The following is an 11857-nucleotide window of genomic DNA, read 5'->3' on the forward strand; positions in this document are numbered from 1 at the left end:
AGAAAGATGACTCAATAGATCATGAGTTGTTTAGTTCATTTATATATATTAACAAATGATGCTTTCTAAATCTAAGAGTGTTCCTCTGTGAAGGTCATATTTCTCCAGCATGTGTCTAAACACTGCACTGTTTTCAGGAAACAAATTGTTCTAATGAAGTATTCTGTCTCTGTTTATTTATTTATTACTGAATTCCCATGTCAAATCTGCCAAGAGCTACAATACATACCATAAGGAACAAAAATAAAGTGCTCTTTTTTCAGAAGATGAGAGCTATTCAGAAGAAGACCTGAGCCAATAGATACTAAAATATTAGTATGCATGGAATGCTTGAAAATATTTTCATATCCCTGCGGGGTAAGCCTGTAACTTATTTTTTCCAATATGAAGTAGATACAATTCCTTTCATGTAGATCAAAGATACATTCATGGCTGCCAATGGAAGTTTTCCATCTTACAATTCAGGCATTGTTCAACCATGTCAAAAGAAAATTTTCCACCCAAGTCCTCTTTTTAATCTTGTTTGTGTTTTAGATTGTTTCTTTAGGGAATATTAGTTACTGTTATGGAGGAAATTCACACTGCAGTCTTTGGTGTTTAACATAAATCTTTTTATTTTCTTAGATTAGATATCATAGAATGCATGTCCAACCATTTTTCTCTCTCATGCCATTTTGGGTGGAATTCTGTTTATCTGTCTGTCCGTCCATCCATCCATCCATCCATCCATCCATCCATCCATCCATCCATCTATTTTTAAAAGGGAAGATTAAAAACTACTACAAGCTAATATAAACTAAGGCAAAGAAAAGAAAAAGTAAGAAATCAAAATCAATCTTCTTCACACCAAATAAAACACCATTATAAATTTATCTCTTACTCCATGGTTATAATAAAACTCTCTTCTTTCTATAATTTATACTCTGATCATCAAAACCGTAAACCGTAAGTTAGTTTCTTGCTGTTCCACACAAATAGTCTGTAAGGAGTTTCCAATTAGCAGTAAATGTAGATGTCTTTGCTCTGATCAAAAATATCAATTTAGGCAGTTCAGCAAGTTTCATCATTTTCACCAACCATTCCTCCATTGTGGGTAATGTTGACTCTATTTTTATGCATACAATGATTTTGCTGCAGTTATGATGTAAAAAAACTTTTTTTATCATCAAAGTTTTATGACTTTTTTCCAACCATTTGTCCACCAATCCTAAAAGCAAAATATCTGGTCTCAGTTTTATAATAATCTTTAAAATCCTGTGAATCAGTGTGTGTATCTGAATCCAGAATTTTTTAGTTGTTTTACACACATGGTGACATATATCAACAGCACATCACTTTATAAAAATTATCTTTAAGTTTATAACATGATATAAATTACAATCCTTTTAGCCATATATTTTCACATTGTTCCATCTTTATTTTATAACCAACATTTTAATCCACTTTTTAACTCGTTCTTCTATTTCAAATTTCAATAACATCTACACATTTTAGCAATTACATGCTTGTATATATTTGCAATTTTTTTCATTTCAAACCCAGTTTTAAATCTTTCTAATAACTGTAAATAAGAGAACAATTGACAACTATGTTCCTCTGCTACCAGTTCTCTTGATTGCATCTGGCATTCTCCTTGACAAATTCTATTAACTTACAATAAGTGATTTGTGTTTGCTTATTATTTCTTGCTTATAAAATGCTTTTTGTACTGAGAGCCACAAACGTTACTTAGGCACAACTTGGGTTTGTATCTATTCCATATTCTCAATATGGCGTGACTAACATGATATTTAAAATCCATATTAACCTTGACCTTGTTATACCACAAAGATCCATGTCACCCAAATCTCAGGTCATGTCCTTCTGAGTCTAAGAGCTTTCTATTTTTCAGCAATACTTATTCTTTCATCCAAACCAAATAGCAAGCTGCATAACACAATTTCAAATCAGGTAGATTCAATCCTTTTTTGTTTGCATCATGTAAAACCTTATATTTAACTCAGATTTTTTCTTCTGTCATGCAAGTTTAGATATATTCTTCGGCCACTGTTTAAATGATGCATTGGTTGTCAAAACAAGTATTGTCCAAAACAAAAACATCATTCTAAGCAAGACTTTCATTTTTGTCACAGAAATTCTCCCCAGCAATGACATTTGTAGTTTCTCCTATCTTAACATATCATTTTTTAATTTCATTCCATCTTCTTCTCCTAATCCTAACCATTTTATTTCTCTGTTTGAGCTTTTATTCTCATATTTTTGTTAGTATTGACTTCTGTTTATTAATCTTGAAACCTGCTAATGTACCAAATTGTTTTACTCTACCCATTATTATTTTAATTCTTTTCAAAGGGTTTTCCACTACCAAGTTATCTGCAAAAGCTCTTAACTTATAACTTGTTTTTTAAATGTTTACTTCCACAGTCCTCTCATTTTGTCTTATATTTCTATTCAGTATTTCAAGGACCAAAATAAAGAAGAGAGGAGACGGTAGACATCCCTATCTTATTCCTTTGTATATCTAACAGGATTTTGTTAGACCTTTGAATAAATCAAAGAGACTTGCTTGAGAAAATTTCAAAATGAACTCTACCATTGATGTTTGCTCTGAAGCAGAAAAATTTGGGTGAGCCAGATATGGCGTCTGGGATTACATTGACAATTGGAGATGCCATAAACAAGATACAGAGCCTGACAAATAGCCTTTTTTATACTTCAAGCATGGACTACATCAAAATTTGAATTTATTATCAGGCCAGTCTTGGATAAACATCCTTAGGTTGGAAGAGTGATCAGAAGGATTAATGCCATATAGGACACATTTGTATTGTGTATTCATTTTGATGAGGGTATTACATTAATTATTAAATGGGGTTTAATTAAATTTAACACCTCTTTTTTTTTCTCAGTAGAGATTAGGTAAAACCTTGAACTCCCTAAATCTTAATATAATTCCTGGCAGTTGGAACAATTAAATCAATTGCCTCCAGAAGTTGTGAATGCCCCAACACTGAAAGTCTTTAAGAAGATGTTGGATAGCCATTTGTTTGAAACGGTATAGGGTTTCCTGCCTAGGCAGGGGGTTGGACTAGAAGACCTCCAAGGTCCCTTCCAACTCTGCTATTGTATTGTATTGTAATTATTTATTAGATTTATATCCAGCACTTCTACCATCGGGCAGAAGACATCAAAGCGTAGCCAGCTGAACAAATAGGTTTAAAAATAGTTTCTATCTTTGGGCTGTCAGACTTTTCAACACAACCACAATCTCTCCACACACACGGAAAAATGTATGACTAGTTTTTTTTCTTTTTCTTTTTTCTTTTTTTTTGAAAATTGCACTATATATAAGAAATAACTATATCTCTACAGAAATAGAGCACAACAATGATGAGAACTATCTTGAATGCATTTGAGTCAATATTAAAGGTTGGGGGGGGGGAGACATTGCCATAGGTCTATGCTGCAGGCCACCCAACAAAGCAGAGGAAGTAGATGAACTTTTTGCTAGTCAGCTAACTAAGGTATGTAGGAAGCACACCACAATAGTAATGCGGGATTTTAACTACCCTGAAATCAACTGGGAAACAAACTCTGCACAAGTGGAAGATACAACAGGTTCCTAACGAACCTAGCAGACAACTTTGTTTTCCAAAAAGTAGAGAAGGTTACAAGGGAATCAGCCATATTGGACTTAATCCTCACTAACAGAGAGGAAATGATAGAAGGTGTTGAAGCCACAGGAACCCTGGGGGCAAGTAACCATGCAATATTGGAATTCAACATTATGCAAACACAAGTAGTAGAACAAAGTCAAACTAGAGTCTTGGACTTTAAGAGAGCTAATTTCAATAAACTTAGAGAGAACTTGGGAAGAATTCCATGGATGAGAATCCTCAAGGGGAAAACAACCCAAGAAGCTTGGGAAAGTTTGAAAAATGAGATTACAAAAGCCCAGTCTAGCACAATAACAATGAAGAAGAAAAATAACAGTTCCCAAAAGAAACCAGCATGCTGCATAAAGAACTCTCTGACAAATTGAAAGACAAAAAAGATAAGTATAAAAAGTGGAAAGAGGGGGACATAACTAAGGAAGAATATCAGCAAATAGCCCGAGCCAGTAAACATGAAGTGAGGAAAGCTAAGGCTCACAATGAAGAAAGGCTTGCCACAAAAGTAAAAAATAACAAAAAAAGTTTCTTCCAACATGTTAAAAACAAGTTAAGGAAAAGTTAAGGAAACAATTGGTCCATTGCTGGGAGAAAGTGGCAAGAAGGTGACAAGCAACAGGGAGAAAGCAGAACTATTTAACTTATTTTTTGCATCTGTCTTTACACAAAGGGATGAAACAGTCCAACCTATCAAAAAACAGCACCACAAAAATCAGATTAGGAACACAAGTTGAAATAGGGAAGAAAATGGTAAGTGAGCACTTGTCTACCCTAGATGAGTTCAAATCACCAGGACCTGATGAATTATACCCAGGGTTCTGAAGGAAATGGCAGACAAAATCTCAGAACCACTGAACTATATCTTTCAGAGATCCTGGAGCACCGGGGAACTGCCAGAGGACTGGAAAAGAGCTGATATGGTTCCCATCTTCAAAAAAGGGGAAAAAAATCCAGGAAACTATAGACCTGTCAGTCTGACCTCAATAACCAGGAAAGATTCTGGAAAAGATAATCAAGCAAAAAATTAGCAAACATCTACAAGTAAATAAAGTAATAGCCAAAAGCCAACATGGATTTGTCAAAAACAGACCATCCCAGAATAATCTTATTGCATTCTTTGACAAAGTGACAAAATTAGTGTACCAGAGGAATGCCATCGATATAGTTTACTTAGACTTCAGTAAGGCATTTGATAAGGTAGACGATAACCTACTACTAGATAAAGTAGAAGAATGTGGGTTAGACAGCATCACCACCAGATGGATTCATAACTGGCTGACCAACCGCACTCAACGTGTAGTCTTCAATGGAACTGCATCTACATGGAGGGAAGTATACAGTGGAGTACTTCAAGGCTCTGTTTTACGCCCAGTACTCTTCAACATCTTCATCAATGATTTGGATGAGGGAATAAATGGGGAACTCATCAAATTTGCAGATGACACCAAGCTAGCAGGAATAGCCAACACTCCACAAGATAAGCTTAAGATACAGAAGGATCTTGACAAACTTGAACATTGGGCACTATATAACAAAATGAAATTCAATGGTGAAAAGAGTAAGGTTCTACATTTAGACAAGAAAAACGAAATGCACAGGTACAGTACAGGTGGTACCTTGCTCAATAGTAGTAACTGTGAGAGGGATCTTGGAGTCCTAGCCCTAGGACAACCATTTAAATATGAGCCAGCAGTGTGCAGCAGCTGCCAAAAAAGCCAACACAGTTCTAGGCTGCATCAACAGAGGGATAGAATCAAGATCACATGAAGTGTTAATACCACTTTATAATGCCTTGGTAGGGCCACACTTGGAATACTGCATTCAGTTTTGGTCGCCACGATGTAAAAAAAGATGTGGAGACTCTAGAAAGAGTGCAGAGAAGAGCAACAAAGATGATTAAGGGACTGAAGACTAAAACATATGAAGAACGGTTGCAGGAACTGGGTATGTCTAGTTTAATGAAAAGAAGGAATAGGGGAGACATGATAGCAGTGTTCCAATATCTCAGGGGTTGCCACAAAGAAGAGGGAGTCAAACTATTCTCCAAGGCACCTGAGGGTAGGAGAAGAAGCAATGGGTGGGGGGGCGGCTAGCCGGGAGTCCTCTGTGTCGGCGGCGGCCGCAGGGGGGGGGCTCCCTGCATTGCCCTAGGCACCAGGAGGCAAAAGGGGAGGCGCAAGGAGCTCCTATGCTCCTGCCCGCTTTCGCGTCGAGACAGCTGGGCGAATTTGACGATTGGAAGGCTGCAGCTGCAATGTGGTGAGGTGGAAATTCCCCCGTTCCCTTTTCTGACTGTTAAAAAAAAGGATTGCCAGCTTTTTAAAGCATTCAATCTGTTCCTGGGAAGTGTGACTGGAGGGAGGGGGATTTCCCCCCCCCCTTGGAAAAGCGGCTTTAAACTGCTCTCTACCCCCGGAGGAGGAGGAGGGAGAGCTCTGGAATGAAATCACACTCATAGCAAGCAGCAGATGAATACTCTGCTGCAATTGTGAAAATGAGGTGATGATCTGACTTTTTTGAAAACTTTGAAAACTTTTGGTTTGTTGCCTTCTGATCCCGGTGCTGGCAAGGCAAGATGGCACACTTCTGCTGTCTTCATGTACTCTGAAATTTGATTCCATCCACAGAAACTGCTGGCATTTTGTCTTTGTCTCCGTGACACTCAGAGATATTTCTTGATATACTATACTCTGGACTTGGAACAATGAATTTTATTGTCTGGATTTGAACTATAGAAAAGGTCTTTATTTGCCTGGACTGCCTGCCTCGTGATCTCTCTTGGCTATCCACTTTTACAGTTGCCTTCTCACTGTATTGACATAGACATCTCTGAGCTCTCTTTATCAAAATGGCACCAAAAAGACCACCACCTGGGAAACCAGGCTTCGCTGATTCTGCTCCAACATCCTCAACGTCCAGCCCCAGCGGGCAACAGACACTAACATCTCTGTTACAGCCCAAGCCCCCGGAGGAGGACCTAACCTAACAGATGCTCCAAAAGATTTTAAAGGGGCAGGAGGAATTGAAGAATCAACTAAAAGAAATGAACGAACAGCTCAGAGAAAATCAAAACCGAATGGCTCAAAATACGCAAAGACTGGAAGTTTTGGAGGAGGGGACGGCCGAGATGAGGGAGGAGGTGAGGGGGGTCCAGAGAGGAAACCATGAACTTGAGAACCATCAGATAAAAATGGAGTTTGAAAGGATGTCTTTTTTCCTTAGATTTCAAAATGTAATTGAGGCTGATGATGAAGATTTGAGGGAAATTATGACAAAGTTATTGGCTGAATATATTAAAAAAGACAGACAACAGCTGGGATGGGATATTGACCTGGTCTATAGAGTCAATTCAGCTTACGCTAGAACACAATGTTCCAAGGGAGGTTCACATTAAATTTCTTAGAAAGACTACAAGAGATGAGATTCTGAGTGCACAAAGGGGGCAAGTGTTAAAATACAAGGATAGAGAGATAGTCATCCTGAAACAAATCCCAAAGAAAGTTAGAGATAAAAGAAAAAAATATTCACTTTTAGCGAAGAAATTATACCAGAAAGGGGTTTGGTTTCGGTGGCTTCTGCCAGAAGGTATGCTGATATTCTGGGAGGACACTAGAGTTAGAATTAATACAACTATGGAGGCTGAGGCCTTCATGGAAAAAAACAAGGTGCTCCTAGATAAAACTGATGATACCACACGTGATACACAGGACACGGGAGGTGCCGGAGCCTTGCTGGTGGGGGGAGAAGAGGCAACACCGAGAAAACTTAGATCACAAAAATGAACTAGAAAAATAATGCAATTGCTAATACAGAGAATTTTTTCTGTTTGATATAAAAAAGATTGAAATTACTTGAAGATATAAGGTAAAAATATGCTGTCAAAATATTGCTAAGTAGTAATTACTTAATGTATTAATAAGTGAAAGTTATGAGAATTGGGGGGAGTGCCATTTCCTGCATGATGTAGCTGTCAAAATTTGTAACTTTACCCATTATCCCCTTTCCTGAAATTTTTTGTAAAACCAATAAAAATTTCTGTTAAAAAAAAGAAGAAGAAGCAATGGGTGGAAACTAATGAAGGAGAGAAGCAACTTAGAACTGAGGAGAAACTTCCTGACAGTTAGAACAATTAATCAGTGGAACAGCTTGCCTCCAGAAGTTGTGAATGCCCCAACACTGGAAGTCTTTAAGAAGATGTTGGATAGCCATTTGTCTGAAACGGTATAGGGTTTCCTGCCTAGGCAGGGGGTTGGACTAGAAGACCTCCAAGGTCCCTTCCAACTCTGCTATTCTATTGTAAGTCTTCAGGCCCGTTTGTAAGACCAGAAGGAAGGGTAGGGAACTCACCTCAGGTGGTGGTGGGGAGGACAGTCCAGTGAGCAGGCACCATGGCAGAAAAGGCTCTTCTCCCTATTTCAAAAGGTAGGATGGGTGGCAGACAAGTCAAATAAATAAAGAACCATAGGACACAGCTGGAGTTCTTTAAATGATGGGGTCAGCAGCATGCCTCTTCTGCCAGCATGGGTGGGGCAAGGTCATCCCATTGGAATAATCTGGTTTCTCGGATAATCTGGACTCATGCCCTGGGCGGTTTTACAGGTGACAACCAATACATTGAATTGGACACAGAAGCAAACTCTGCTTCTGTGTCCAATTCATTGGCTACTACAGCCAATGTAGCTTGCAGAACAGCGATGTAACATTTCCCTACATTCTTCCAATGGAGATTGAAGACACATTAGAGACCTTTTAGTGTAATAGATTACTACGGTTTTTAATCTTAATGATTGGAGAATTTAAACTACCTTCAGAGAAATGCAAGGGTGAATGATTGCTGTAGACACTGAATGATGATTTATTTTATTGCCTCCATTTGTTAACTTTCTCTTTTAATTTCAAATAAAGGTATGGACACCATGAGTGAGACAAGTTCTGTCAGCCTCGAAGCCACAACTGACACCAGTGAGACTTCCGTGGCTACCTCCATCTTATCTCCTTTTCCATCTGGACACAGTCGAGATGAGGCAGATAATCACAGTGAGCACAGCTACAGTGAATCGGGGGGCAGTGGTTCCTCCTTTGAAGAATTGGACATGGAAGGCAATGGTGATGGAATGGCAGGTCTGTCGTGTGACCTTGGCTCTGCAGAAGACCGAGACACCGCCCAACTCAAGTGGACCAGGGAGCCTATTGCCCCAGAAAAAAAAAGGGGTGAAGAATAAAGTTATCTGTTTACTTAACGTTTTTAGGGACTGAAAAGAGAAACTGCTAATAGTTTTTGATTCTTTTCCGTCCAGCCAAAACAAAATTTGGTTACTGATCCATGTTGAGAGCTTGCTACATTTTGTCTGCAAACAAATATTTGGAGAGTAATATAAAGGAGAGGAAATTATATTCAGTAGAACAATGAATATAATCACATTTTATAGCCAGACTTAAGGAGATGTGCTGCAATAGGAAATTGAAAGTGAGATGGGATGCAGTGGTGGTGGTGGTGGTGGTGAGTTCTGTTGAACCAGCAAATATAAGATTTTACATAGACTACCCCCAGTCTTAGCATCTTTTAAATTCTTCCTGCATCCTATTTTGTTTGACCCCCGATTGACTGCTTTTCTATAACACACACACACTCGATTTGGTGCTGCATCTATTAAAACCAAAGAACTGTAGCACTTATTATTGAAAGAGAATAGTCCAGACTTTCTTGCATGTTTTTATCATAAATGCAGCACATGAATTCTTATTATAATACAGTAGTGCCCTTGAAAAGGTAATGGATTATGTGCAGGTTAGTGTAATCCCAATTAGTCTCATGTTTCTGCTCCATTTCCCTCTCTTATTGGTGCCATTTTTCTCTCTTTTTGGTTTCCATGATATAAACCAAGTTCTTGATAAGTTACATTTAATATCTGTGGAAACCAAATTTCTTCTCTAGTTTCATATGTGAAAGTGTCCATTAGAAAGAAAAATCCATCACTGTTAGTATTAATGGAGCCCTTTGTCTGCAGTTTCAGGAAGCAGGCTGTTGAGAATGAGGAATTGCAAAGTAAGCCAATGATCAGTAGATGACCAAGTTGCCTGTGCCACTACTATTCCTTCACGACTATCATCCAGTAGTAACTGAATGTAGGAAAAGATCAGTCTGCTCAGTGCTGTTCAGAAGACTCAGGTACTATAATACCCACAGATAATTTGAGCCAGTGGGTGAACCACAGCTGAAAGTTATTATATATTATGACTTGGTGAAATTGAGTTCTTCGAACGTGATTCCAAAGCACTTCTTACATTAGGATGAAATGACAGGGTTTATCATTTTGCACTGGCAATAGTTTCGAATGCTTGGTCAGAAGAAAAAGGTCTCCATAAAAATGGTATTCTGAAGTATTGTACCAAATTTGTCACTCCTGAATCTGAATCTGAAGTAAAGCTCTTCTACTGAGGAATCAATAGCTGAGAAATGTGGCAATAGTTGGACTCCTCACAGTTTCATTATTGTAGCTTGAGGAAGCGTTGAGACAGCAGGTTGAAGAAAATATTAATATCTGTGTATTAGGGATAAAGTATTGAAATATTTTGCTCTTCTTCGGCACTTCTTGGTTCTCTTGCTTGCATCCTTTACTAGAGATAGATGGCCCACTCTCCTTCTTAATGGGTTTGTGTCCACATAGTAGATAGAGGAGTTCAAAATTTAGCCACCTTCAGACCTGCCTTGCTCTGAGCATTGACTTAGCCTGGGAGAGTAATTAATTGAATGCAGTGTTAGAATGGTCTTTTTGAATATTGTGGTCCATAAGGCCGTTTACTTCCTTCTCCCCAAGCAATCACAATTGATTCCTCCTTTTGTTGTTGCCTCTAAAGTCTCAATTCCCAGTTTAGCCTTTTATTTCCTGATGCTTAAATCTGTATTCAGATGCTCCGAATTCTGATTTAATGAAACAAAACAAACCAGTACTGTGCATCAGAAGCTTGGAGTAATAACATGGAATTATTTGAATGAAAATCTTCCAACTGTCTCATTTTAGTTTCATTTGTGCAGGTCTCCTATGCATTCCCATTTCCTCAGACATGCTTGAATGTCTAGAGCTTATATGCCTGTTCATATCTTTTAGCTCTAGCTAGACTTTTGTGCTCCTGAAAAAGGCTAAATTAGACATTAGACAAAACCATTTATGCCATTGCTGTGTTTTTCCTGCGTATCCTATAAACACTACCAAACAACAGGGATACAGTGAAATGAAGAGGCGGCATATAGTTATTAGTGTGCTATGTTTATCCCCAGAGTTTATTTGACACGATCATCATCCTTCCTTCCATCGTTCCTCCCTCCCTTTCTTCCATATATCGGTATCAAAGTATTTTACTGGATTATGATGTTTCATTTAGGTTTGTGCAAACATTGTGTTTCCAGCATCTTCTTTTACTCTTCTGGATCATGCCAATCTGGATAGTCTAGAGTTGGTTCAGCAACTTTATGGTTGTAAATCTTCAGGGCATGCTCAAACTACTTTTTATTCTAGAAAATTTACTTCCGGAAAGACCACTTCCTACTTCTGGGAATTTTCCTACTTCCAGGAAAACTGCTGGACCACTCTTGAAGCTGTCAAATCTGTGTGGTTTGGAGAAAGGATAGGGCCATTCCTCCAACCATCCCGTCTTTGGAACAATTTGCACATTTTGTTGCGAAGTGTATGTGCTTATCCCACATATTTGTGGATAAACAGTACACATCCTCATATGAGTTCCCATGTATGAATATGCATAATCATACATGTTTATAATCTGCAAGTGTGAGGGCTGTGTGTGTTTACAGCAGGGGTGTCCAAACTTGGGAACTTTAAGACTTGTGGACTTCAACTCCCAGAATTCCCCAGCCAGCCTGGCTGGGGAATTCTGGGAGTTGAAGTCCACAAGTCTTAAAGTTCCCAAGTTTGGACACCCCTGGTTTACAGTAATGCCATATGAATTCACCATTCTGCAAGTGCCAATACACATACCTTCTTTTCTTTGAGCACACATTAATGTGCTGTTTATTTGTTAACTGTTTTATAGATATAGACAAGATGTTCAAGGAAGACACATACAATAATTAAACCTTCTTTCTGACCGTAGAGACTGTTTTGCACCCCTGGAAACTAGCCTGCTGGGCAACTTCCATAGCCTGGGATTTTCTAAATTAGGAAACTGTT

The 11857-nt window shown here is 38.4% G+C and overlaps 1 protein-coding gene across 1 annotated transcript in view; it reads left to right on the forward strand.

Annotated features, from left to right (window-relative positions):
* TEX264 (testis expressed 264, ER-phagy receptor) overlaps positions 1-11480 on the forward strand; it is a 175358-nt gene extending 163878 nt beyond the window's left edge. The window contains exon 7 of the mRNA XM_081938081.1: positions 8577-11480. Within this exon, the coding sequence (XP_081794207.1) occupies positions 8577-8893 (317 nt within the window). The 3' untranslated portion in view covers positions 8894-11480. The remainder of the gene's footprint in view (positions 1-8576) is intronic.
* Positions 11481-11857: the final 377 nt, after the last annotated feature.

This window comes from Natrix helvetica (genome assembly GCF_964273705.1).
Source record: "Natrix helvetica genome assembly, chromosome: 1".
NCBI lineage: Eukaryota > Metazoa > Chordata > Lepidosauria > Squamata > Natricidae > Natrix > Natrix helvetica.